Genomic DNA, 23,232 nt, shown 5'->3' with positions numbered 1-23,232 from the left:
CTTGTTGTAAGCCACCAGTCTGTAGGAGTGCCCCAGGTCTGTCAGCGACGAGCACAAATATTATTTGCCAGCACATCAACGACAACCGGAGAAGTGCATACATATTGTGCAGTCTGGAGTTTCTTTTAGGGGTCCTGCATGACCGTAAACTGCAACGAGCTGCAACTTTCAAGCAATCCCAACGGAAGGGGTCCTGCATGACCAAAAACTGCAAGCTCATTCTGAAGCCTGAGTTTGGCCAGGTACAAACCCGCCTCTTCAGTGCATACATACATAGACACATTTGAGCAAGTAGAAAAAAAAAAAGAACATCCAGGGCAGCAAAGATACACAAGAAAAATATGAAACTTCTCAACAGCTACATTGTTGACATACAAGATAAGACAGAAGGCAGATGGAATAAATTACATCACAGAGAAGAACCAATGACATTACTATGGGACATGGATCAATTTCATTTATTGAGGAAGAGAAGTGAAACAGGATTCAAGAACTAGTAGCTAAAACATAGAGTGATTTATTTCAGAGTTTAGATTAGAGTTATTGAATAGGATGAAGGTAACTATTGGATTAGTTGTTTTTAGGAAATTTATGAGTGTTTGAGTTTAGTTTGATTTTAGCTACTAGTTATGAATAGGCTGTAAGATTTAATTCCAACAATAGAGGGAAGAGATAAATGGGCTATGTTATGCTTGGGAACTTTAAAGGAGATGATAGATTTTAGTACTTCCTGTTTTTGGGATCTTTTCATGTTCTTGATACTTGAAACACAGGGACGCTGCAGACAGCATTAAGCTGGGGGAGGATGTGGTGTGCCAAATGTGTTTCAAGTATCAAATCACATAAAGTCACAGTTTAATATTGAGAAGGAGACATATTTCTAGATTTATTATTGCATAATTGGATTCTACAGGTCATTTAACCCCTAGTCACTCATTGGAACCACTAGGCTAGCTGCACTCAGTCAAAAGTTACTAGTATTATACTGGGTTCATAAGCATAATTACATACTGTAGAGATATTTTGATAGTAAATAGTATAGAATTAGACTCAAGGACATATTTATAGTGTATGTAGTGGTGTGGTTTGGCTCTTCCCATGGCATGGTTCCACCTGTGGACAACTCCATGATTGTTGTTTTGGCTCCACCCACGCACCACAGCATGGTTCCACCTGTGGACACCTCCAGGGTTGTTGTTTGGCTCCACCCACGTACCACAGCATGGCTCCACCTGTGGACACCTCCATAATTGTGTAGGCGCCATGGACACCACCACGTGGACACCACATGGACACCACCACCACAACCACGTGGATATCATATGGACACCACAACCACAACCACGTGGATACCATCACCACATGGACACCTGTGTGGTGGTCAAACCAGCAAAAATCCCTCACAAGGATCCCCACCAGCAAAAATCCCTCACATTTTACTATAAAAGGAGGACCTTTCCCCTCCTCAGTTTTAGCATGCCACTCAGGCAATCCTAACCAGAACACACATCTCACTCAGAGTTACAAGTCACATCCACATAAAATCCAGTAGTGTGATCTCAATCAAGTTGCCAACCAAAATCTTTCATGCCTCAGAGGTTATATAAGTAGTCAAGTAGCCAGCATCACCACTTGTGCTCTTAACAAGTCAAAGTGATCTTAACCAATTTTGCTCTTAACTGAAGGTTAAGGAAGAGGGCAAAGACACTTTGAATAGTTCACATATAACATCAGTTCTAACAGAAGTCTTTTATCAGTTTATCTCCACTTTCATATCACAAACATATAAAACCATATAAAACATATCTTACGTTAAAGACTCATTTCCATTATTTGACTCAAGGCTGCTGTAAAACCACTCTAACTGTATTTCCCATACAAAATCCACTTTCCGCTGAATTCAAGTTTGATCTAGGTCTGATAAGAGACTGCTGCACATAGTTTTCTCTATCATTAGTTTTGCCACAACAATAAATAAATTTGTTGTGATAGCTCTTGTGTAGTATCATAGAGGGGCAGGTCTTTCAAACCACCCGTAACAGTTGTAATAGCTTCATACATCTTTGAAATATTATAACTGGTATTTCCCCCTTGCAGAACTGCCACTATTCCCAAAGGAGTTCTCACACCGGTTGGTCCCAGTCATTGAGAGGGGTGTGCCCCGGTCTTTACCGGTCATCAAGAGGGCTGTGTCTGTCCTCTTGATGACTGGTCAATCCTGGTCATTGCAAGAGGGGTTGTTTCCTCTTGCTTGATGGCCAGTCCCTCCTGGTCATTGAGAGGGGTGGTCCGTCCCGGTCATTGAGAGAGGTGTGTCCTCTTGATGACAGGTTGGTCCAGTTCATCAAGAGGGGGTTTTTCCTCTTGCAAGGGCTGTGCCTGTCCTCTCAATGACCGGGACTGACTGGTCATTGAGAGGGGTGTGTCCTCTTGATGGCCGGTCTCTGCCGGTGTGGTAGACAGAAAAGTGAAAAATCAAAAGTTTTTTCTCATACATATATTTAATCATACCAGGACTAAATATACCACCAAATGGAACTCAGAAATGGATTCTATGGCCAATCTTACCCCTAGTCACCACTGGAAGCATCACTGGAACCCCGCTCAACTGGAAGTTACACCCTCTTGGTGTCAGGCGCGGTGATGCCAAGAGTAAGCGTACTCTTCTAGCTACACCGGTGACTGCGCAGCTGTGGGGTGGTGCGCGCAGCAAAAGCGCGGTAAAAAGTATCAAATAACTTAAAGTTATTTGTAATATGAGCCCAAAAAGGGGTTTAACAGAGGGGCCAGGAGCGCCTGGGGTGTTTAAGTGCCCTCCAAAAGTCTTACAGGGTCTGCGCACGGGTGCGCAGAGGTTTTTAATAGCCTGTGACGTCTGGGGCCCAGTTAAGGGGGTATTTAGAACGTTGGAAACGTTCCCAGGAGGTGGATAGGGGATAGAATCCCAGTAAAGAAAAGGAAACAGCGGACTTACTCGTAAAGAGGGTCCGCAAAAAAGGACGGCAAACGACTCAAAAAACCAAGATTGGAACAATAACAGACAGGCGATGTGGTGCTCCATTCCAAACCATAAGTAGTATTTTATTGCTTTCTTTTACAATATATTCATCATTACATTGCCCATTTCTCCATAACCCTTCACAAATACCTCATTATTATTGCATATTCAGATTCTACATCAAATTTCACATATAGTCACTCATACATAGTATACTCTTATCTTCAATGGTTCAATAGTTATAGAGGATATAAGACTTACAGATAATCTACAGTCTTCATTAGTTACAATACTCAATTCATTAGTAACTTACTGGAATCATTACAGTACATCCCTTTTACATAATTACTTTCACATACTAAACCTTTTACATACATTCTTCATTATGTACTATGGCTATTGTACACATTACATCATTAGATCTGTGCTTACCTCTTTCAGTAGTGCTCATCATTACAAGTAGTTACTATGTTCTCATCACTTTTCCCCATTAGTACATTCTTTTATTCCCATAACCAGCATTCCCTTTTCAGCATTGCTCATCATTACATACTGTTACTATGTTCACATCACTCTTCCTCATTTGTACAACCTTCATTCTCATAGCCAGAACTCTTCATTGTCTGTGCTCATCCCTCCTTACTATAAGAATTGTCTTCCCCCCCCCTCACTTGTACCTCATGCAGAGAAATATATACAGAATTTATAGATAATTTTGGATACAGAAATTATAAGTTCCCCACTCTCATCAATCCTCCATCTCTCTTACCCTCAGTAGTCAGTAGTTAAAGCTCATAGTACTAGCTCCTAAGATCAAGCAGAAATCAGCCACACCTTTTCTTCTTTTTTCTTAGTGTTACTCTCATCCCCTCAGCATTAGTCAGGAAGGCAGCCTCATCAGCACCCTTGCATAGCTTACATTAGTACTAGTGTTGCTATCCATTTACCTTCCAAGCTCTATTCTCCCCTTTGAGTAGTTCCACAGCGACCGGGTCGGGTAGATTGGGGCGGGGCTGGTATGGCAACGAGGTGGTTGGTATGAATCTGGGGAGGCTTTTACTTGCTCAAAAGCCTCCCTTTATATATTCTTGCGGCAACTGGTAGGGTTGCCTTTCTATTTTCAAATTTGTCGCAGCTTCTTGGCCGCGGGAAAGACTATTTTTGACAGGAGTGATTGAGAGTTCTGTTACTCACATCACTCCTGTTTATTTTGTTCACTTACAAGTGGAACTCTTCCTTGGTCCAAGGAAGAGTTCTAGTCTTAGTGTTGTTTTTGGTTGTCTATCTTTGGCCGGGGGAGAAGCAGTAGTTTACTTCTTTTTACTACTCTCCTCCGGTCGTTTCAAATAGATCGTTCTTATTGCAGTTCAGTTTTAGTTCAAGAATATCAAACCCGTTTTCTTGGCCTGAGAACGTGTTGGATATTCTTCTCTTCCTTCTGCCTCTCTTACCCGTCACCGTTCCCCCTTCCGGACTCACTTCATTCTATCTGTCCTTATCTTATCCACTGCCCATGATGCTTACCTTTTAGATCAGGTCATGTATGCTTTCTCTACTAGCCATGTGACATTGATCCCTTCCTAGACTGGTTTGTTGTGCTTTCCTCTCTACTGTGTTATCTCTTGCGCACGAGATCTGTTTGTGATAGATTGAATGTCACCGAGTCCTCTTTCTCTTTCTTCCATCGGGTTCCATCCACTTCTATTTTTTTTTTTTTTTTTTTTTTTTTTTTTTTTTTATACGGATCTTCATCTGCTCCACATTGTTGTCCACAACCACAACTTGATGCCTTGTACTTAGTCTATTTATACATAGCCTAGTTCAAGCAATCAAGCTCCATCGGTTCTTCCTTCTTTCTACCCGCGCTTCTTATCCGAGCCAATCCGGTGAGCCTTCTCCCCCTCATTGTCCCCTCTCGAGCCCAAAGGCTCATCTTTGTGTGTTCTTTGTGCTGCGGTCTTCTGTCAAAATTCCTTCAGAACGGGTTTTTGAACATAGCTATGTTTCTTCTCCGGCCGCTACCTGCGGCTGGAGTTTTGACAGTCTCTCTTTGACCCTATCTGTTGTTCGAGGGGAAGGCTTATTGCATATTCATTCATTTTAGTATGCGCGGCGCTCTGCACCACCATTAGTATTCAATAATAAAATATGGTTTTCATCTTGTATGCGCCGCTCTGCGCCGCAATAAGTATGTACAGTTAACAACTGTGTGATGTTAGTTAGCAGGGCTCTAAATTACTATAGTAGCCCGGCTGACACTTGGACCCTCATGGACAAGGCCAGCCCCAGTCATCAACCTATCACAGCCCTCAATTCACCTTTCACAGGTATACACATACTCAGCCCCAGCCAAACAAATACTATTTTCTATCCCTCTTATCTGCACTGCATATACAGGGGACCAACCCCATTTATTCTGTATTTGACATGTCCCTGCCTCATTTATGCACCCCTTGCAGCTGCATGCAGTCTTCTGACCCCATTTCTGCACTCCTTGCATTAGTCTGACACCACTCATGCACCCCTTGCATGAGGTACCCCTGTATTTGACATTTCCCCGCTTTGTTTATGTACTCCTTCTATTAGTATGTCATCTTCTTTCATTTCTCACCCCACTTTTTGCCTGTATTTAGTATTTTCTGACACCACTTGTACGCAGCCCACCAGGTAAAATCCCTCATCCAGGGTCCCCCTTTTAGATAAAATCCCTCACATTTGTCTATATAAGGAGCTCTCTCCCCCCCAGTTGTTTTTCCCTCAGTTCAGTACCCACCAGTTATACAGACATCACCCATCAGCCATTATCTTTATCCTTATACTTTATATCACATAACATACCATATCATCCCTCTCATCTGCAATAACCACTGAACTCACTCTCATCTCTCTTGGTTGACATATCACGTGCCTGTCACAAGTTACCCCATTCTTGGTTCAACTCCTGACTGAGATATATACACTTCTCAGCCTAGGCACTCCCCCAAATTTTCACATCACCCTCTCAAGGACCTGTGTTCAACCCCCACCGGAAACATCAAGTCAACTTTCACCCTTCCCACTCCTCATAAACTTGCTCATCTTTCACATACCTGTCATCAAACAACCTCATTTGGAACTAGACCAGACCTATCACTTGATTAAAACTTGCTAAGCTTAGCTTGGTGGGTCTTGTTATCTGATAGCAGAAGGGCAGAGTTTTGCACCTCCATCATACCCTTCACCTTTCTGCAAAAGGGTTCCACAACCACTCTTGAGTCTTACACCAGTCATTGAGAGGGGTGTGTCCTCTTGATGGCCGGTCTCTCCCTATCATCAAGAGGGCTGTGTCTGTCCTCTCAATGACCGGGACCGACCAGTCATCAAGAGGAGTGTGTCCTTGTGATGGCCGGTCTGTGCCGGTCATTGAGAGGGGTGTGTCCTGCCGGTCATCAAGAGGGGTGTGTCCTCTCAATGGCCAGTTTGTCCCGGTCATTGAGAGCAATGATACAACTATTATGCTACGGTTAGTGTGTAATACACTAATTTAGCAGCGTTTTTAGCGCTGCTACGCTAAAGTTTAGTTTGGCACCAGCATATTACATTCAACGCTAACTGCTATCCAGAAAAAAATCCAAAGTTTTTAATTGCTAGAAAGTAGTGATTTTTAGCTTCTGATTGCCACACTTCAGCTATATTTAGCGGCTCTGCCTTAATATAGCAATATATTAGCGTTCCTTATTGCTACGCTAATTTAATAAATAATGGGGCAGGCTAAATGCACACCAAAAAATTACTTCATCCACTCCAAAAATGGAGTGAACAGCAGTCCACTCCAACTTTCATTGGAGTGAACCATAGTCTACTCCAAATTTTGTTGGAGTGAACAAAATTATACTCCAAAAAAGCCTGTTTTTTGGAGTGTACCCATGATGCACTCCAAAAATTTTGGAGTAAACCCAATTCCACTCCAAAAATATTTTTTCCAAGCAACATTTTTTTCATTTTTTTTTTGGAGTGCACAGATGTTCATTCCAAATTTATTGGAGTAGATTAAGGTTTCTCAAATTTAAAAACGGATGTACTTCGCGCACTGCAAAAAACTTGTCGCGCACTGCGGGGGGCGTCCACTCGACGTCCCGGCCACAGTGCACAGTAGCTCAAAACGCTTCGCGCACTGCAAATGAAAAAGCTTGAAAATCCCCTTTTTTTTTCTGCCAGCTGGCAGAGGGGATATTTCTTGCCCCTCCTCCATTTTATTGGGGTATTTGGACCCCTCAGCATGACGTAGAAAAAGGATGATAAAGAAATACAAAAGCTAGGTAGAGCGCCTCCCCGGGGCACACCCCCCGTGGATTTTCAACCTGCCAAAAGTCCATGGATCGGGTACACAGCCCCTCAAAAACAGAGTTCAAGGGGCAGAAGTACATACCCCATGACTTCGCCGTGCCGATGGCCGGCACAGGCTGGTCCCGGAGCGGAGTACAACATGCAAACTCCCCCGATGACCGGCCAGCACACAGGGGGAGTGCAAATCACCGGTCATCAAGTGGATTAAGCACTCCTCTCGATGACTGGAACGGTCCCGGTCATCAAGAGGGCTAAATGGTCATCTTGATGACCGGGAATGTTCCGGTCATCAAGAGGGCGAAATGGTCCTCTTGATGACCGGGAACGTTCCGGTCATCAAGAGAAATGATCCTCTCGATGACCGGAACCGTTCCAGTTATCGAGACTCAGAGCATTAAACCCTCTTCTCGATGAACGGGTCCATTCCGGTCATCGAGAGGAAGAAACACTCCTCCTCTCAACGACTGGAACAGACCCGGTCATCAAGAGGAGTCTTTAATCTTCTCTCAATGACCTGGGGAAGTAATGAGCCCGGTCATCAAGAGTGATCCGCCTCTCGATGGCCGGGTCTGTTCCGGTCATTTAGAGGAGTAAAGACTCCCCTCGATGACCGGTGATTTGCACTCCCCCTGTGTGCTGGCCGGTCATCAGGGGAGTTTGCATGTTGTACTTGTAGGAATCTAGACCCAGACCAGAACCCGCAGCAACCTTTACGGAAGCTCGCGCGGCCAGACCAAAGCCTACAAGCCACTGCAGAACCAAGATCATCTCCAAAAGAGGCAGAGATCATCGTACCACGCCACAGCTGCCGACGAAGACAACGAAGGTGATGAAGAAGCCCTCAACACAACCATCATGAAGCCAGCCTTCACCTACAACACGACTTCAGCCGGGTCCACTCTTTCAACCGTCCTTGATTCAGGAGCGAGCAATCACATGCTCAACTCCCTGGCGTACTTCAAGACCACCACTCCCGTCCACGTGAGTATCGTCACTGGCAGCGGCAGATTGGAGTTGACAGCTGTAGCTCGTGGGACCGCACAACTTCAACTAGCATCCGGCAAAATCCTGACCTTGCACAAGGCACTTTACGTCCCAAAACTCTCACGCAACCTTGTATCACTGGTGCAACTTATGGAGAATCGAGTCGTGATCAGTGAAAAGGACGGAAAATTCGAGGTGAAGCTCGACAATGCTGAACCATTTCAAGTCAACCCCTCTAACGACATCCTCGAAATCGAAGGAGTTTTGCCAGTCCCAAATCTCGGTATCAGTCTAGCCACCGTCTCTTCACCTCCCATGTCGGACTTCCAGAGGTGGCACAACCGGTCAGGCCATGCAAGCTCTGGGCGCATAGCGCAGGTAGTCCCGGACAAGGTCGACCTCACCAAAGTCAAATCGTGCGACGCTTGTATGCAAGGAAAGCTTACACGCATCCCGTGTAATGGAACATTCAAAAACGCCATCGCGCTGCTCAGCATCGTACACGGCGATTTGGTCGGTCCAATCTCGCCTCCCACAAACGGCGGAGCGCAATACTTCCTCACGCTGGTGGATCAGCACACCGGCTACATACATACAGCCATACTAAAGGAGAAAAGTCAGGCTACGACAGCTATACTTGAATTCAAGGCGTTCTTCGAGAAACAGACGGGATTTGCCCTGAAGAAAATCATATCTGACGGTGGAGGCGAGTTCGTCAACGGGACTCTTAGCGACTACCTCAAAGCAGAAGGTATTCAGCACAACGTCGCGCCAGCCTACACACCCCAGAACAATGGAATGGCTGAACGCGCAAACAGAACAATAATCGATATGACGCGTTGTCTTCTGATGCAAGCTAATATGCTCCAGCAGCCCTCCAACTCAGGATCAGCCCGCGCAGCCCATTGAGCCCCAAGTCTTGCTCCCGGCAGAAGGAAGACAATATGCCTGGACATTGGCACCTCTGGCACAGGAAATCTCCAGCAGCATCAATAAGAGCAATATTATTCAAGGAAAGAGGTCACAACAGGTGTTTCTGATCGAGATCGAAGTGGACCCAAAGAATCATAAACAAGCAATGGCCGGGCCCGACCGTGACAACTGGACAAAGGCAGAACTGAAGGAAATATTGAACATGCTCAAACATCAAGTGTGGACAGTGCGCCAGCGGCTCCTGTCGGACAAACCTATTCCCTCCACATGGGCTTATAGGAGAAAGCTAGGCGCAGCAAATGAAGTAATTGAATTCAAAGCCCGTATCTGCGCTCAGGGATTTCGCCAGGTGTACAGGCGTAACTTCAAAGTCATCTACGCCCCGACGGGCAAAGCCTCATCCTTGCGGCTGCTTATCTCTTTTGCAGTAAACCATGGAATGAAGATCCATCAGCTCGACGTTTGGAGCGCCTTCCTTACATGTCCGCTGGAAGAAACAGTCACGCTGCTCCCACCTCAAGGCTATAACTGCCCGCCTAACTCGGTCCTACACCTCAAGAAGGCCATTTACGGTCTGCGTCAGGCACCGCTTGTATGGTACAAGCGATTAACAAGCTACCTCAAGTTGCTAGGATTCTCAATCTCAGTCTTGGACCCTTGCGTATTCTGGATGCGCGAAGGGAAGGGCAGACCAGCCACCTGGCTCTTTGCCCATGTTGACGACATTGTCATCATCAGTCACCGGCCGGAGATCTTTCAAGCGGAAATGGAACAAGAGTTTGAAATAAAATACCCAGGAGATGCCGAGTTTCTCCTAGGAATGAACATTGACCGATTTGAAGGTGGACTTCAAATAAACCAGAGGCAGTACATAGGGCGCAAGTTGGCTGAATTTGGGCTTGACAGAGAACACCCTGCCTTGTGTCCGCTAAACCCAAGAGAACGCCTCTCCAAAGCAACAGCACAAGAGATCGACGCACTCAGCAAGCTCAACATCAACTATAGGGCCCTAGTCGGTTCTCTAAACTACGTCAGCATTCTTACGAGGCCGGACGTCTCTCTTTCCGTGAGCCAACTGTCACAGTATCTCAAAAAGCCTGGGATCAAGCACTACCAAGCCGCTGTGCAAGTCTTTTGCTATTTGTCCGGCACCAGGAACATCAGCCTCACCTTCAAATGCTCAGAATCCGCTGGTCTCAGGGCATTTTCCAATGCGGACTGGGGTAACTGCCCCAACACCAGAAGATCCACCACCGGTTTTGTGGTCCTTGCGGGCTCACATCTCCTCAACTGGAAATCGTGCAAGCAGCCAACAGTTTCCCTCTTGACAGCGGAGGCCAAGTACAAGGCACTATCCGACCTTGGGAGGGACCTTGCCTGGTTTACCAGTCTTATCAAGGAAATAGAACTCCAAGAATCTGTCCGAGACATTGAAGTAGGAGTCGACAATCAAGGTGCTATAGATCTCGCCAACAGTGAAACCTCGCAGAACAGTTTACGGACCAAGCACATGAACATCCGGCTTCACTTCTTCAGGGAACTCATTCTCTTCAACATCATCAAACTACGATACGTGAATGACTAACGCCAACGCTGCGGACTTTCTCACAAAACCCCTTGGACGCTTGGTAATCCGTCGATCCCTGGCCCAAATAGGTGTCATCCAAATCTCTGAAGCTACTTTCAATCTCTTGACTCAAAGTATGCGAGGCTGTAGGAATCTAGACCCAGACCAGAACCCGCAGCAACCTTTACGGAAGCTCGCGCGGCCAGACCAAGGCGCAAGCCCAGCTGCAAATAAAGGTTAGCCCCTTTCGCAGTCCAGACCCAAGACCTAACCACGGCAAAGCTAACTGCAGTGTATTGCTCCGTTGACCGCAGATGGCGATCACGCGAGAACCTTAATGGTCAACGCCCACAGACAAGCTCAAGCACAGACAAAAACCTTAACTCTCACGGAAAGACTTGGACTCAAAACCCAGACAGCCCAGACAGACCTGCTATCGAGACTATTGTCGCAATCATTGGTTACCTGTAAGCACAGAAACAGCAACAGACTACAAAGCACAAAAGCACAGACAACTAACATTGGAACGTTGCTCCTAAACAAACAGCACAAGAACAAACAGACCTGTACAGACAGGAAAAGACAAAGTTACTCAAATAACCCGGCTTGCTCCCGTAATTGGAAAAGACCAGCAACCAGAGCCATCACAGAAAGAGACTGACGTTGGACACACGGCCAACTGGAGTGTAGGATACAATAAAACAGCTTGTGAAATACGGAGGCGGCGCAAGCGCATTATCATACCCACTCCTGCTCAACCAGACTCAGTCCCCGGGCATATCCTTTTCTGCTTTTAGGTACATGCCCGGATCAATCTCTTTAACTAGCTCACTTCCTTTTCATTGCTACACGTGTACATACAAAGATCTAACAAGCAAGAAATATCTTTTAGTTGCTCCAATTCTTTTAGTACTCCGCTCTGGCCTGTGCCGGCCATCGGCACGGCAAAGTCATGGGGTATGTACTTCTGCCCCTCGAACTCTGTTCTTGAGGGGCTGTGTACCCAATCCATGGACTTTTGGCAGGTTGAAAATCCACGGGGGTGTGCCCCGGGGAGGCGCTCCGCTTATTTTTTGTATTTCTTTATCATACTTTTTCTACATCATGCTGAGGGGTCCAAATACCCCAATAAAATGGAGGAGGGGCAAGAAAAATCCCCTCTGCCGGCTGGCAGAAAAAAAAAGGGGATTTTCAAGCTTTTTCATTTGCAGTGCGCGAAGCGTTTTGAGCTACCGTGCACTGTGGCTGGGACGTTGAGTGGACGCCCCCTGCATTGTGCAACGAGTTTTTCGCAGTGCGCGAAGTACATCCGTTTAAAAAAAATGCAATTTTAAATCTGTACAATTTATTAAATTCACAAAAACATGGCAAAAAAGATCTAAGTTTTGGTGTGCAGCCACATGATGGCCACTGTTGAAAAGATTACCCCCAAACACTGTGTGCCATGGATAGAACCTCCAGCTTGTGACAGTGCAACAAGCAAAAAAGGGCCAGCATTTTTTATTCTCAAGCAGGGGCCTATCCAAGCAAAGTAGGGGGCCTGCAGGGACGGGCCAGGACAAAACCGGAACCCTCGGGGGGACATTTGACAGCAGCTCCCCCTCCTTATATACTCAAGCTCAGCCCATCCATAGGCGGCAAGTTGTGATTCCCTTGAAGACTCCAGCCATATCCGGCGTCATGGCCACCATATCCTTGCCAACGCCACGCCTCCCAGTTCCACCCAACAAAAACCCTGCAGCTTCCCAAGCAAGTCATGTTCTTCATGAAACAACCATTGATAGACAATGCCGTTGTTGGATTGGATGGCCAGGCAACGGTAGTCACAATATGACCGGTCCCGGTCATTGAGGTGATTAAAATATCTCTTGATTACCAGACCGGTCATTGAGCTGAACAACATCTCTTGATGACCAGACCGGTCATTGAGGTGAATAACATCTCTCAATGACTGGTGTGTGTTGGTCATCAAGCGGACTCACCCCTCTCCGGTCATCAAGGGGACTTATGACCGGTCTATACTGGCGAAGTAGCACCTCCCCTCAATGACCAGTACATACCGGACATCAAGGGGTGTAGCACCTCCTCTCAATGACCGGCACACACCAAACATCAAGGGGTGTAACACTACACCCCGGCAAATGAGTGGGGTCTCCTATTGATTGGGGTGAGTAGGCCACTTGACAGCCGGTCATTGAGTGGGATCTACCGCTTGATGGCTGGTCATTGAGCAGAGAGTGTACTCTACTTGGTGGCCAGCCATCAAGCAGAGAGTGTACTCTACTTGGTGGCCGGCCATCAAGCGGAGAGTGTACTCTACTTGGTGGCCGGCCATCAAGCGGAGAGTGTACTCTACTTGGTGGTCGGCCATTGAGTGGAGTGTGTCCTCTGCTTGATTGCTGGCCATCAAGGACAGAGTGTACTCCACTCAATGGTTGGCCACCAAGTGGGGTGTGTACTTCCACTGATTGTTGGTCATCATGTGGAGTGCAAACCCCACTCGATGGCCAGGGTGCAACAGTGCTTTACCCCCATGATGACCGGCGCAGACCAGTCATTGAGAGGAGATGTTTTTCCCAGCAATGACCGGCACGGACCGGTCATCAAGGTGTGTGTATGCCACTCCATGGCCCGTCATTGAGGTGGGGGGTGTACTCCAATGGCCAGTGAGGACTTGAGTGCACCCCAATGCACTCCATTTGGTATTTGCCAGCTGGAGTGCAAAGCCAAAATCCTTTGCTGAAAAGGTGGAGTGCTTGGGCTTGCACTCCATTTTTTTTGGAGTGCATCTAGCTGCACTCCCCTATTTTGGTAAATTTTGGATTACCCAGTTGTGTACTCCAACAAACATGGAGTGCCCATCTGGAGACTCCATGTTTTGGGAGTACAAGATTAAGGCACTCCAGATTTTTTGGAGTGCTGGCCCCCCAAAGCCGAAAAGGTGGAGTGCACAAAGTAAAATTTTGGAGTGCATTTAGGCTGACCCTAAATAAATCCAGCACATCATCAAAATTTAATTGAAGGTATTTCCACAAGAAAAAAACCCCTTCACTGTCAAAGAGAGATAAAAACCAAAGGCAGGGAGCCATCTGGTTAGGGGACTATGCTTGCAGCGGCAAAGCCACCTTGGCCTCTAGTCTGTACAATTGAAACTTGCATGTAACTTTGAAAATGTATATTCCAAGTTTTTGGGGTGGAGTACCAGGAAAACTTTAGGGCAGTAGTAGGCAGGTGACATGAACCAACCAAATTTAATACCCTTGAATTTATTTCTGGTTCAGGTTTTAGTCATTGTAGAAACTGAAAACATTTTACATACATCATTTTTGATGTGTTTTAAATACACATACTAGAGGCCAAGGCGGCTACGCCGCTGCAGGGCACCAATCCAGCCTCCTGTTCTGCCAAATAGCTATCCAAGCCACCTCATTAGCCCTCCAATATGTATCACTAATATCCCCCCCCCACTTGCCTGTGACAGCAAAATCTCAACAGCAAGTTTTCCTGCAGCAGGGCAAGCATGGACTGGGTGTGTCACAATTCAGGAGAATTGAATGCAATCATGTAAATTGTGGTTCTTGAGATTTTCAAATTTGGCCCCACAGCAATAGAGGAAAAAATTTAATGCTTCACCTCTCAAATTTGGGATGTTTGACCTCCCTGGCTATCCAAGCCTTGTTAATCTCAATCATCTCATGTAATAGGAATCACATCAAAACACTTGTCATATGTTATTTAGATTTTACAAAGTAGCAAAATATAAAGTTATCCACAGATTCAATTTCACACAACAATGTAGCTCATCCTTAAGATTCAAATCAGCTTGTGGGTACACCCAACATTTACCTTGCGCAGAATTTTTCTCCATTCTCCAAATGATTGGAATGTTGCCAATACATGCACTGCCTAATCTATAATGGTACAATCTTTGAAGTTTTTCAAGTTTAAAATGGTAAATATTTCCACACAATACACAGGGCAACATTGTAAAAATCCAGGAAGAAATTCATCTACGTATCATCAGATGTATCATGTATCAATAAAACATTTATGTCATGTTTTTTTTGAGCTTCTGTTCTTTATTTCCTCAGAAATATAGTCAACGGGACATTAGTCTGCATTGGTGCAGAGTGATTTCCTGTGTGGTGTCTAGCCCAGCATATAGGAACGCGGCTATTAAATCAACCCCTATTCAAGAAACAAAAATAAGGAGCAAAACAAGTTAGATGTTGGGTAAATGAGAAGAGGATGTGGGGATGTACCATGTTAGGCTTAGCCCAGTGTAACTTCTCTTTAAAAAAATATTAAACATCATGCATCCTTATTGAGAGCTGTAACTTCTCAAAATGTAAGAGAGTCTTGTACATGCAATTACCAATGACAAAGGTAGCAGAGCCAGAGACGCCGCACTGGCAATGTACAAGGGTCTTGAGTCTGCATTTGCGGGCGCGTTCAACAAGTGTGAAGACCTCGGAGTCATCAAAGATCTCCGCCAGTCTGTCCTGGTTGTGCAACCAGGCAAGCTTGATTTAGTCCAGGGAGGGGCAGGAGGTCTTGCGGTGGGAGTTGAGCCGTTTCATCTGGAACAGACAGGCTGGTAGTGGTGGTGGTGGATTGAGGATTTTTGGGGAGACTGACACGGATCTTTCCCTTAAAAGAGTGCTTCAGATTTGGCGTCAAGGCCGTCGCCCGGACCATCAGGCCGCATTTCCTGGGCTGCTGCTGCTGTTAGAGGGGCGTGGGCCAGAGGTGCTCAATGGGCACGGGGCAAGAGCTTGGCTCCCAGGGACACTTGACCTCCTTGGCCACATTGATGGTCAGTGCCCATGGACGAGAGCAGGTTCCTGTCCCTTGCGCTCTGTTTGAAGCCCAGCAGGGCAGCACCTCATTGGGCCCGTATTTAGAACGTCTCCATTAATTCGCTGGGAACTTCAATGTGTCCCTTCCCCCCTACTCCCGCCTGCGAGCTCATCAGTTTGTGGCGGCTTTTGCCCGCAGCCACCGGGTGGAGGTACAGCTGGATTGGGGTGTTCATGATACTCTTGTTGTTCTGGTTGATCAGGCAGACAGGGTTGTACATCCTTGAGGTGTCCGTTGAGCTAATCCCGTTCAGCAAGAGCCAAGGGATCAAGGTGGGTTGCTTCATGTACAGCCAGCCAGTGACGTTGGCCTTGATGCCCACGAACTGGGCCCGGGCTGGGCCAAGGTCTCCGCGCTGAGGCGAGGGGGGCAGGGAAACGAGAAGGGGAGGGCCTTGATACCGTTGGTCGGGCAACACTGGTGACACTGGCCAAGGAGGAGGAGGAAGCTGTCGTCAGATGAGGAGAAGGGGCAGAAGGACAGGTTGAGTGGGGTCCATTGGGAGGTTGGCAGGGAAAATCTTGAGGCGCGAGGGGGGTTGGAGGATGGCCAGGAAGCGCCGGGTATTGACTTCTGTTGGCTAGCCATCCAATCCGGCGAGGGCATAGAGTGTCAACGGTTTTTTTGGGGTGTACTGGGCGGCGTGGCGTTGGCGAGGATATGGGAGCTGTGGCGCAGGATGCAGCTAGAGTCTTTGGAAGAGTCACGACTCGCTGGCTATGGATGGGCTGAGCATGAGTATTTAAGGAGGGGGCTGCTGTCAATTGTCCCCCCAGGGGTTCCGGTTTCGTCCTGGCCCCTCCCTGCAGGCCCCCTACTTCGCTTGGATAGGCCCCTGCTTGAGAATAAAAAATGCTGGCCCTTTTTTGCTTGTTGCACTGTCACAAGCTGAAGGGTCTATCCATGGCACATAGTGTTCGGGGGTAATCTATTCAACAGTGGCCACCATGTGGCTGCACGCCAAAACTTAGATCTTTTCTGCCATGTTTTTGTGAATTTAATAAACTTGGATGATGCTGACATAAGGTTTCATTCCTCTTTAAGAACCCTGACTTCTTTTACTGCAATACTGTTGAAAACCACTCCAATAAATTTGGTGTGAAAATCTGTGCACTCCAAAAAAATGAATCATTTTACCTTGGAGAAAATATTTTTGGAGTGGAATTGGGTTTACTCCAAAATTTTTGGAGTGCATCATGGGTACATTCCAAAAAACAGGCTTTTTTGGAGTGTAATTTTGTTAACTCCAACAAAATTTGGAGTAGACTATGGTTCACTCCAATGAAAGTTGTAGTGGACTACTGTTCACTCCATTTTTGGAGTGGACTAGAGTTTAAAGCGGCTACGCCGCCGCAGGGTGGTGTTAGTGTGCCTCACAAATTAATTTCCAGATGGGTTATAGCAGCACTTTCCAGATTGAATTTATTTGCTTGCCCGGATTCTTTTCAGTACTCAAATCAGAAAAAAGCCCACAGATACATCTTATTTGCTTGCCCAGATTCTTTTGAGCACTCGCAGCAGAAGAAAATTTGTCTCATTTGCTTCCGGATTCTTTTCAGAACTCAAAGCAGAAGAATCAATCAAAAAATAAAGATGTGTATATATATCAACAGAACAATAATAAAAATGCTAAAGTCATGGTCATTCTCTATATCATTAATGTTTTAAGTTTTACAAAAACTGAGAAATATGCGTGTACATTCAGGCCATCATTCAACAACAAAAAGCGTGAGAAAGACAAGAGAAAGGTTTCAACAAAAGTCAGTTTACTAATATTATTGAGTAAAGATACATGGCCCACAAATGAAGACCAGAAGAAACGTATGTATTCCACCTGAGGTAATAGATAAGGATTAGAAATTGTAGTATCCTGTCCCCTGGCGTGTGACGCAGGAGTCGAGGGGGCCGACGCGCAAAGCAACACAGCATGAGACCTGTGACTGTGGAAAGGATCTGTTCATATAGATATATATGTAGTGTCTGTGGGTGGGGGTGCATATGTAGATGTGAGATAGGAAGAGGAGAGAGAAGAGACAACAACGAGCACGAGGCAACAGAGGAGCGCAGAGCCACAACTCTCCCCCCCCCCCCCCCCTTTTTCTTGACTTTCAACCGAGTAATCCATCAATATGAGCGCAATCAGAGACTCCCAAACTCGCTCTTGCAGAAAATGGAGACCATTACCACGGTGATTCGAGGTTCCTTGGGCACCAGCCCTGAAGTGGGACGCTTTCTCACACATGATCTTGAGGCCGCCGGCAATCGTGTCGTCCGCGGAAGGAGCAGCCTCTACCACAGGTTTGCAACCGCTAGCAATCTGACCGATACAGGATTGAAGTAGTGTATGGACCTTGCCGACTGATAGTTTCATGCCTTGTTCCTGGGGACTGTACTCCTCATTCTCAGAGGTTTTCGACCTTTGCATGAGGGCAATAAGCGAGCGCCACGAAGCGTCAATTTCCGGGTTTTTCTTTGCCTTTGCGAGCTCTGCAATTGAGTCGAAGTCGATCAAGTCCTTGTTGCTAAAAAAAACATCATCACCATCGATCTGGGTGAGGCGGGGGCCTGAGTGGTCGGACAAATGTTAGCACCACCGAATAGGGGTGGGGAGCTTTGTGGAGGCCAGAGACTTACTGCAGCGGATGACTGATGCAAACTCCTTGGTGTTAGCTGCCTCAAAGAGTGCCAGAAACTCCGGAGAACTCCTTTTGAGCTTGAAAGTGCCGACCCTGAAACCGCCATTATCGAAGCAATTCTTGACTCGGTAGGCAATGACCTCCTTGACTATTGGAAGGAAGAGAGGGGAATTATTGACAGCTTTCCTTGCGATATGCGCCAGACCCTCATTGAGCTCCATCTCGTCTTTCAGGATCTCCAGTTGGTCGATGTTGCGGAGCAGGCCTACATGAGCAAGCAAAGCATAGATCAGCATTTTGTGATGATCTATGAGAATGGAGATATGCTAACCCTTTTTGCTGATTGGACGCCTGAACACCTCAATGCCTGTCATCGGCTCATCAAGCTTCTTCTTTCTTGAGGAGTCGCAAGCGGCCTGTGGATCACTTGCGTGGCTCTGGGATGCGGCCAGAGTAGACTGGGAATGAGTAGGGGCTGGCTCGAGGGGATTGGCAGCGTCAAGGGCAGGGGCGCTCCCGGTGGTGACTTGATGATTGGCTCCGGGGGTTAGATCGCATGTCCTCATGGGCACCTGATTTTCACAGACTTCCAATGGGCTGAGAAGAGTTGAGCCAGAGTCAGCAGTAGAGGCATTGCCAGCCGGGGGCATGAAGATGATTTTAACCGGCTCTCTTCCATTGGAGGAGGCAGCCCCGGGGCTCGAAGGCCTTCGGATTGCCGAGTGATTGCTGAAGTCAAAGGTGGACGAGTCGTATTTTGCGTGGTAGCTGGGAGAGGAGAGTTCTTGGGGATCGTCGGCAGAATCAGAGGTTGCGCATGTTCTGAAGCCGAAACGCGACTGAAATTCTCCTTAACCGGCATAAATGGCGTTGGCCGGGGAAGATCCAACTTGGTATTCTTTTTACCATCTGAAGATGAAGAAGCTGTCAGCTGCGAGGGCAGCCCAAGCAAGGGTATGAAATGCACGTACCCAAAGACAATCGCATCCTCTTTGCAGCTGGGTTTGGGGATGAGGGTCGAGCAGACCCATCTGAAAGCCATTCCAATCAGTTTTCCGGTAAGGGCTAAAGATTGCCAAGTCGCTAGGATTAGAGGAGAGGGAATCTCACAAGTCTTAAAAACACTCTTTATGACATCCAAGGGGGTGTCAGGGGCTGGAGATGGGACTGAGGCACCCAAGTCTGTGCCTGGAGGAACAGATGACGGGCCGGGGGAGTCTGGCTCGGCAAACTGCTATTTGTCAAATGATAAACCAGCCATTAACATCAGTCAGGGGGAGGCGGTATACCTTTCCGGCATCTGAATACCCACCTCAGCAGCAGCTAGGAGTACCACCTCGTCCAACGAACCATAGGATCAGTCGCTCTCGTTTTGGGTCTCAAAGGAGTCAGGATACACCACAAGAGCGATTTTGGCTCCCTCGGACTGACAACCCGACGCCAATGGGGCACGCGTCGGGCTACCGTGGGGCAGCCCGTCGTCAGGCACTGGTACAGTCGTCGCCGTGTCACTCGACCGCGAATCCTACAAGAACGTCTATTGAGAGACCCAAATCAGCTCTTCATCCCAGAACAAACCAAAAGAAAGGAAGGGAGGGAGACACACCAAGAGTTTCCGCGGTTGCCAAGCTGATGTTCCGCTCCAACCTATCATCCCAACAAACCTCAAACAAGCACATCAAAAAGAAGGATGAAGGGAGGGGGGAACTTTACCTTGTTGGAGGTGGGATAGCGGGGCAAGTCGAACCTGCTGAAGCATGTATGTGACTTAGGCAACTGGGTGATTTCACCTGCTTTCTTGATCGTGAATCGACGAGGGCCATCAGATCCTTGGAGATCTTGGAACCCGTTAACGGGGATCCTAGATGTACCTAACTGAGGGGGGAGAAAGTGAATGTGCGTCTCTCAGCCCGCCCATTTTCCCACAAAAAAAAACAAGGGTGAGGGGGAGGGGGACTGACCAGTGGTGAAATGGAGCAAGCGGGATTTTTTCTCGGCAGGCCAGGCGCGGAGGCTTGCCAGAACCACTTGATGACTTGTTCGTCGGGCTGATATCCCCGATAATTGGTGTGTTTGATCCAGTCGTCCATGTCAATGTCCAACATCCCCCCGATTGGTAGCTCGAGCTCGCGCTTGTCAAAGACGTTGATCAGTTTCTACGGGATCAGCTTGTGGAAGCCGCTCAAGAACGCCGGGAATTGCTCCACCACTCGCTTCCCGACCCGCCATTGAGTAATCAACTCAATGTACTCTCTCTTGTGTTCCCCTCAGTCACCTGTATGTTGCGGCGGCTCTTCTTCATATCTATCGTTACTTTGCCAAACTTCTCGACCTGGACCAACAACAAACTCTCAAGGACATCCGTGATGTCGTTCTCCCTACAAGAAAACATTTACTTCAGACCACCGTCCTTCTTTCCCCATATAAACACAAACTTACATCATCCATGTCAATTATCTCGGCTTCACACTCTTCATGTCAGCAGGAGCAACCTTCTTGAGTTTTGAGGATCATCATGTAGAAACTTGTGATGAAATACACATCCAGGAACCTCCTAGAAAAACAACCTCAGTGTCAAACATCAAAAGAGAGAAAGACAATATAGACAAACCTATGGAAGATAGCAAAGGCAAGCATGCGACCAATGAATTTGGATCAATTGAGATGCTCAGTGTTCACCCCTCTGTGGGGATTGATTTGCTGCATAACAGAAGGAAAGTGAGTGGGGGAAAAAGGATCTGTGAGTTTTTGAGAGAGACGCACGAGGGTATAGTTGTTGACAGCCAAGTCCTCAAAGAGACAGTAGAATGGGTTGGATAGAGTTGGCGGGGGAGACTGGCATCTACAGCGCGAGACGGGCTGCGCCAGGGTTAGAATGGAGAGGGATGCGCCTGTTGTGGGTGAGCGTGGCATTGGGCCATTTCTGAATTGTCGTGCACATGGGAGTTCAGGGTGACAGGAGTGACATGTTGAGTTGTGCTGCAAGTGTGGCGCCACCGGGGCGGTGACGGTAGTGTAGGACAAGGTGTGGCCTGGCTGTGGTTTGGCGAAACGGGCGGTAATATCATAGGAGCAAGTGTGGCATAGCTGTGGATTCGGGGAAACAGCCGGTGCGTGGTAGGTTATGTGCGTGAGTATATAAAGAGGAGGTTATGGAGTTGGTGGATCCGCAGGGGATTCGGTTTTGTCCGCCCCCTCCCTGGGAGCCCCCTAACTGCTTGGTTAGGCCCTCCCTGGCTAGTTTACCAACCGGCCCTCTTTTGCGCGTTGCTCCGGCACAGCTGGAGGGTCATCCATAGGGCCTTCGGGTCTTTGGGGATATTCAACGTGCCAAGTGAGATAAAGGGGCATTTTTTGCCCCATCTTTTGAGAAAAAAACACCCCAAAACTTAGATCTGCAGGTCTAGAATTCTGTGGATTTAAGAAAGTGGGATGTAGTAATTTTTTGGTGTGGATTTAGCCTGCCCCTAAACAATTAGAGGTAATTATTGAATGATTGGTGGTAATTATTGAATAATTGGTGGTCATTATCTAATCTGGGAAAAAAATAGACCTCCAGCTCAATGTTTCAGCAGGTGTAGCAGCTTTGGCGCTAAAATACAGCTATTTTTAGCGTTAGCACCTTCAAAACGCTAAACTACACGGAGCAGGGAAATGATGTAGCAAGGGTGTTGCTACGCTACGCGCTATATGTAGCGCTGGACCGCTACCACCATCACTAACTGCCCAGATTATTAGCGGCCAGCGCTACACTATATTTTTAGCGCCTCTTATTACTTTTAGCGTAATAGTTGCATTGTTGTTGAGAGGGCTGTGTCTGTCCTCTCAATGACCAGTCTGTGCTGGTCATTGAGAGGGATATGTACTGCCCTCCGTGGGCAGCGCAGAGTCCAGACCAGCCATTCATGATGGGAGGAGTGCTGGTTGTGGAGTGCCCTGGTGTTCACTCCAAAAATTTTGGAGTGCATGGTTGGGCACTCCAATTTTTGGGGATTTTTGGAGTATACCATCATCCACTCCAAAAATTTTGGAGTGGACACATGTGCACACCAAAAATTTTGGAGTGAACTACTGTTCACTCCATTTTTGGTGTGCATGAAGTAAATCTTTGGTGTGCATTTAGCCTGCCCCAACAAACTATGAATATTGCATATGCAAATTGTGTATGTTTGTCATGCATCATAGGTAATGATTGATACATAACAACTATGAAATTGAATATTGCGTATGCATATGGAAGCATGAATATCAAGTATTCACAGGGTTTAGCCAACTTCACTGAGAGCATCTGTACTGATAATGTGTTGAAATTACTCAGGTGAAAAGAATTGTGTGTTGTGGGATTTGAACCCACGACCTTCTACATTCATGAGAGCTGCTCTTATAACACTTAGCTAAACACACAGTGGGTCTTACTGGTGGTATTTGGATATTAGATCATATAACTTGGCCCCTCAAATGGAGCTTGAAGCATATATTCCAACAAAATGCTTACAGAATCAAATCATTCCTGGGCACACCAAGCTCATCTGAATCATAACGCTAGCCAATCCGCCCCTGCAGCTAATCAAAATGGGTCGCGTCTAGGTCTCCAGCGGGTGAACAGCGTAAACAATTTATGTAACAACTGGATTTCTTGTAAGCTATTACATCTTTGATAGATTTTCTTGTAACAAAATAAGGTAAGAACAAATGAGTTTTGTATCTAAAGGCACATGTGTCCTGCTAAAGAAGGTCAATAGTAATGAGGCAATAAAGATCATACAGATATTAATTATTTGAGCTGTCAAAGCAAATAGACAATGTGATCAATGAGTATCAGTTGCACTCCAACTTGAGAAAATAGTTATTATCATCAGTCTAAACATCCCTCTTCTTGATCTTTCCATTCTCAGGCTTAATCAAGAAAAGAAAGACTTGAATTTAAA

General features: G+C 46.7%; 1 protein-coding gene across 1 annotated transcript; it reads right to left on the bottom strand.

The window, feature by feature from the left end:
- Nucleotides 1–15,459: 15,459 nt before the first annotated feature.
- PtA15_14A415 (uncharacterized protein) lies at nt 15,460–20,394 on the bottom strand (the record flags this gene model as incomplete). The annotated part of the gene is made up of 8 exons (XM_053163129.1): nt 15,460–15,533; nt 17,847–18,233; nt 18,303–18,569; nt 18,636–19,126; nt 19,276–19,538; nt 19,617–19,640; nt 20,018–20,179; nt 20,266–20,394. The coding sequence occupies 8 exons, from the start codon at nt 20,392–20,394 to the stop codon at nt 15,460–15,462; spliced, it is 1,797 nt and encodes a 598-aa protein (XP_053027086.1).
- Between the last annotated feature and the right edge of the window lie 2,838 nt (nt 20,395–23,232).

The sequence above is a fragment of the Puccinia triticina genome, chromosome 14A, assembly GCF_026914185.1.
Source record: "Puccinia triticina chromosome 14A, complete sequence".
NCBI classification, from domain to species: Eukaryota; Fungi; Basidiomycota; class Pucciniomycetes; order Pucciniales; family Pucciniaceae; genus Puccinia; species Puccinia triticina.
The sequence above is the reverse complement of the archived record's forward strand: the minus strand, read 5'-3'. Positions and strand labels throughout refer to the sequence as shown.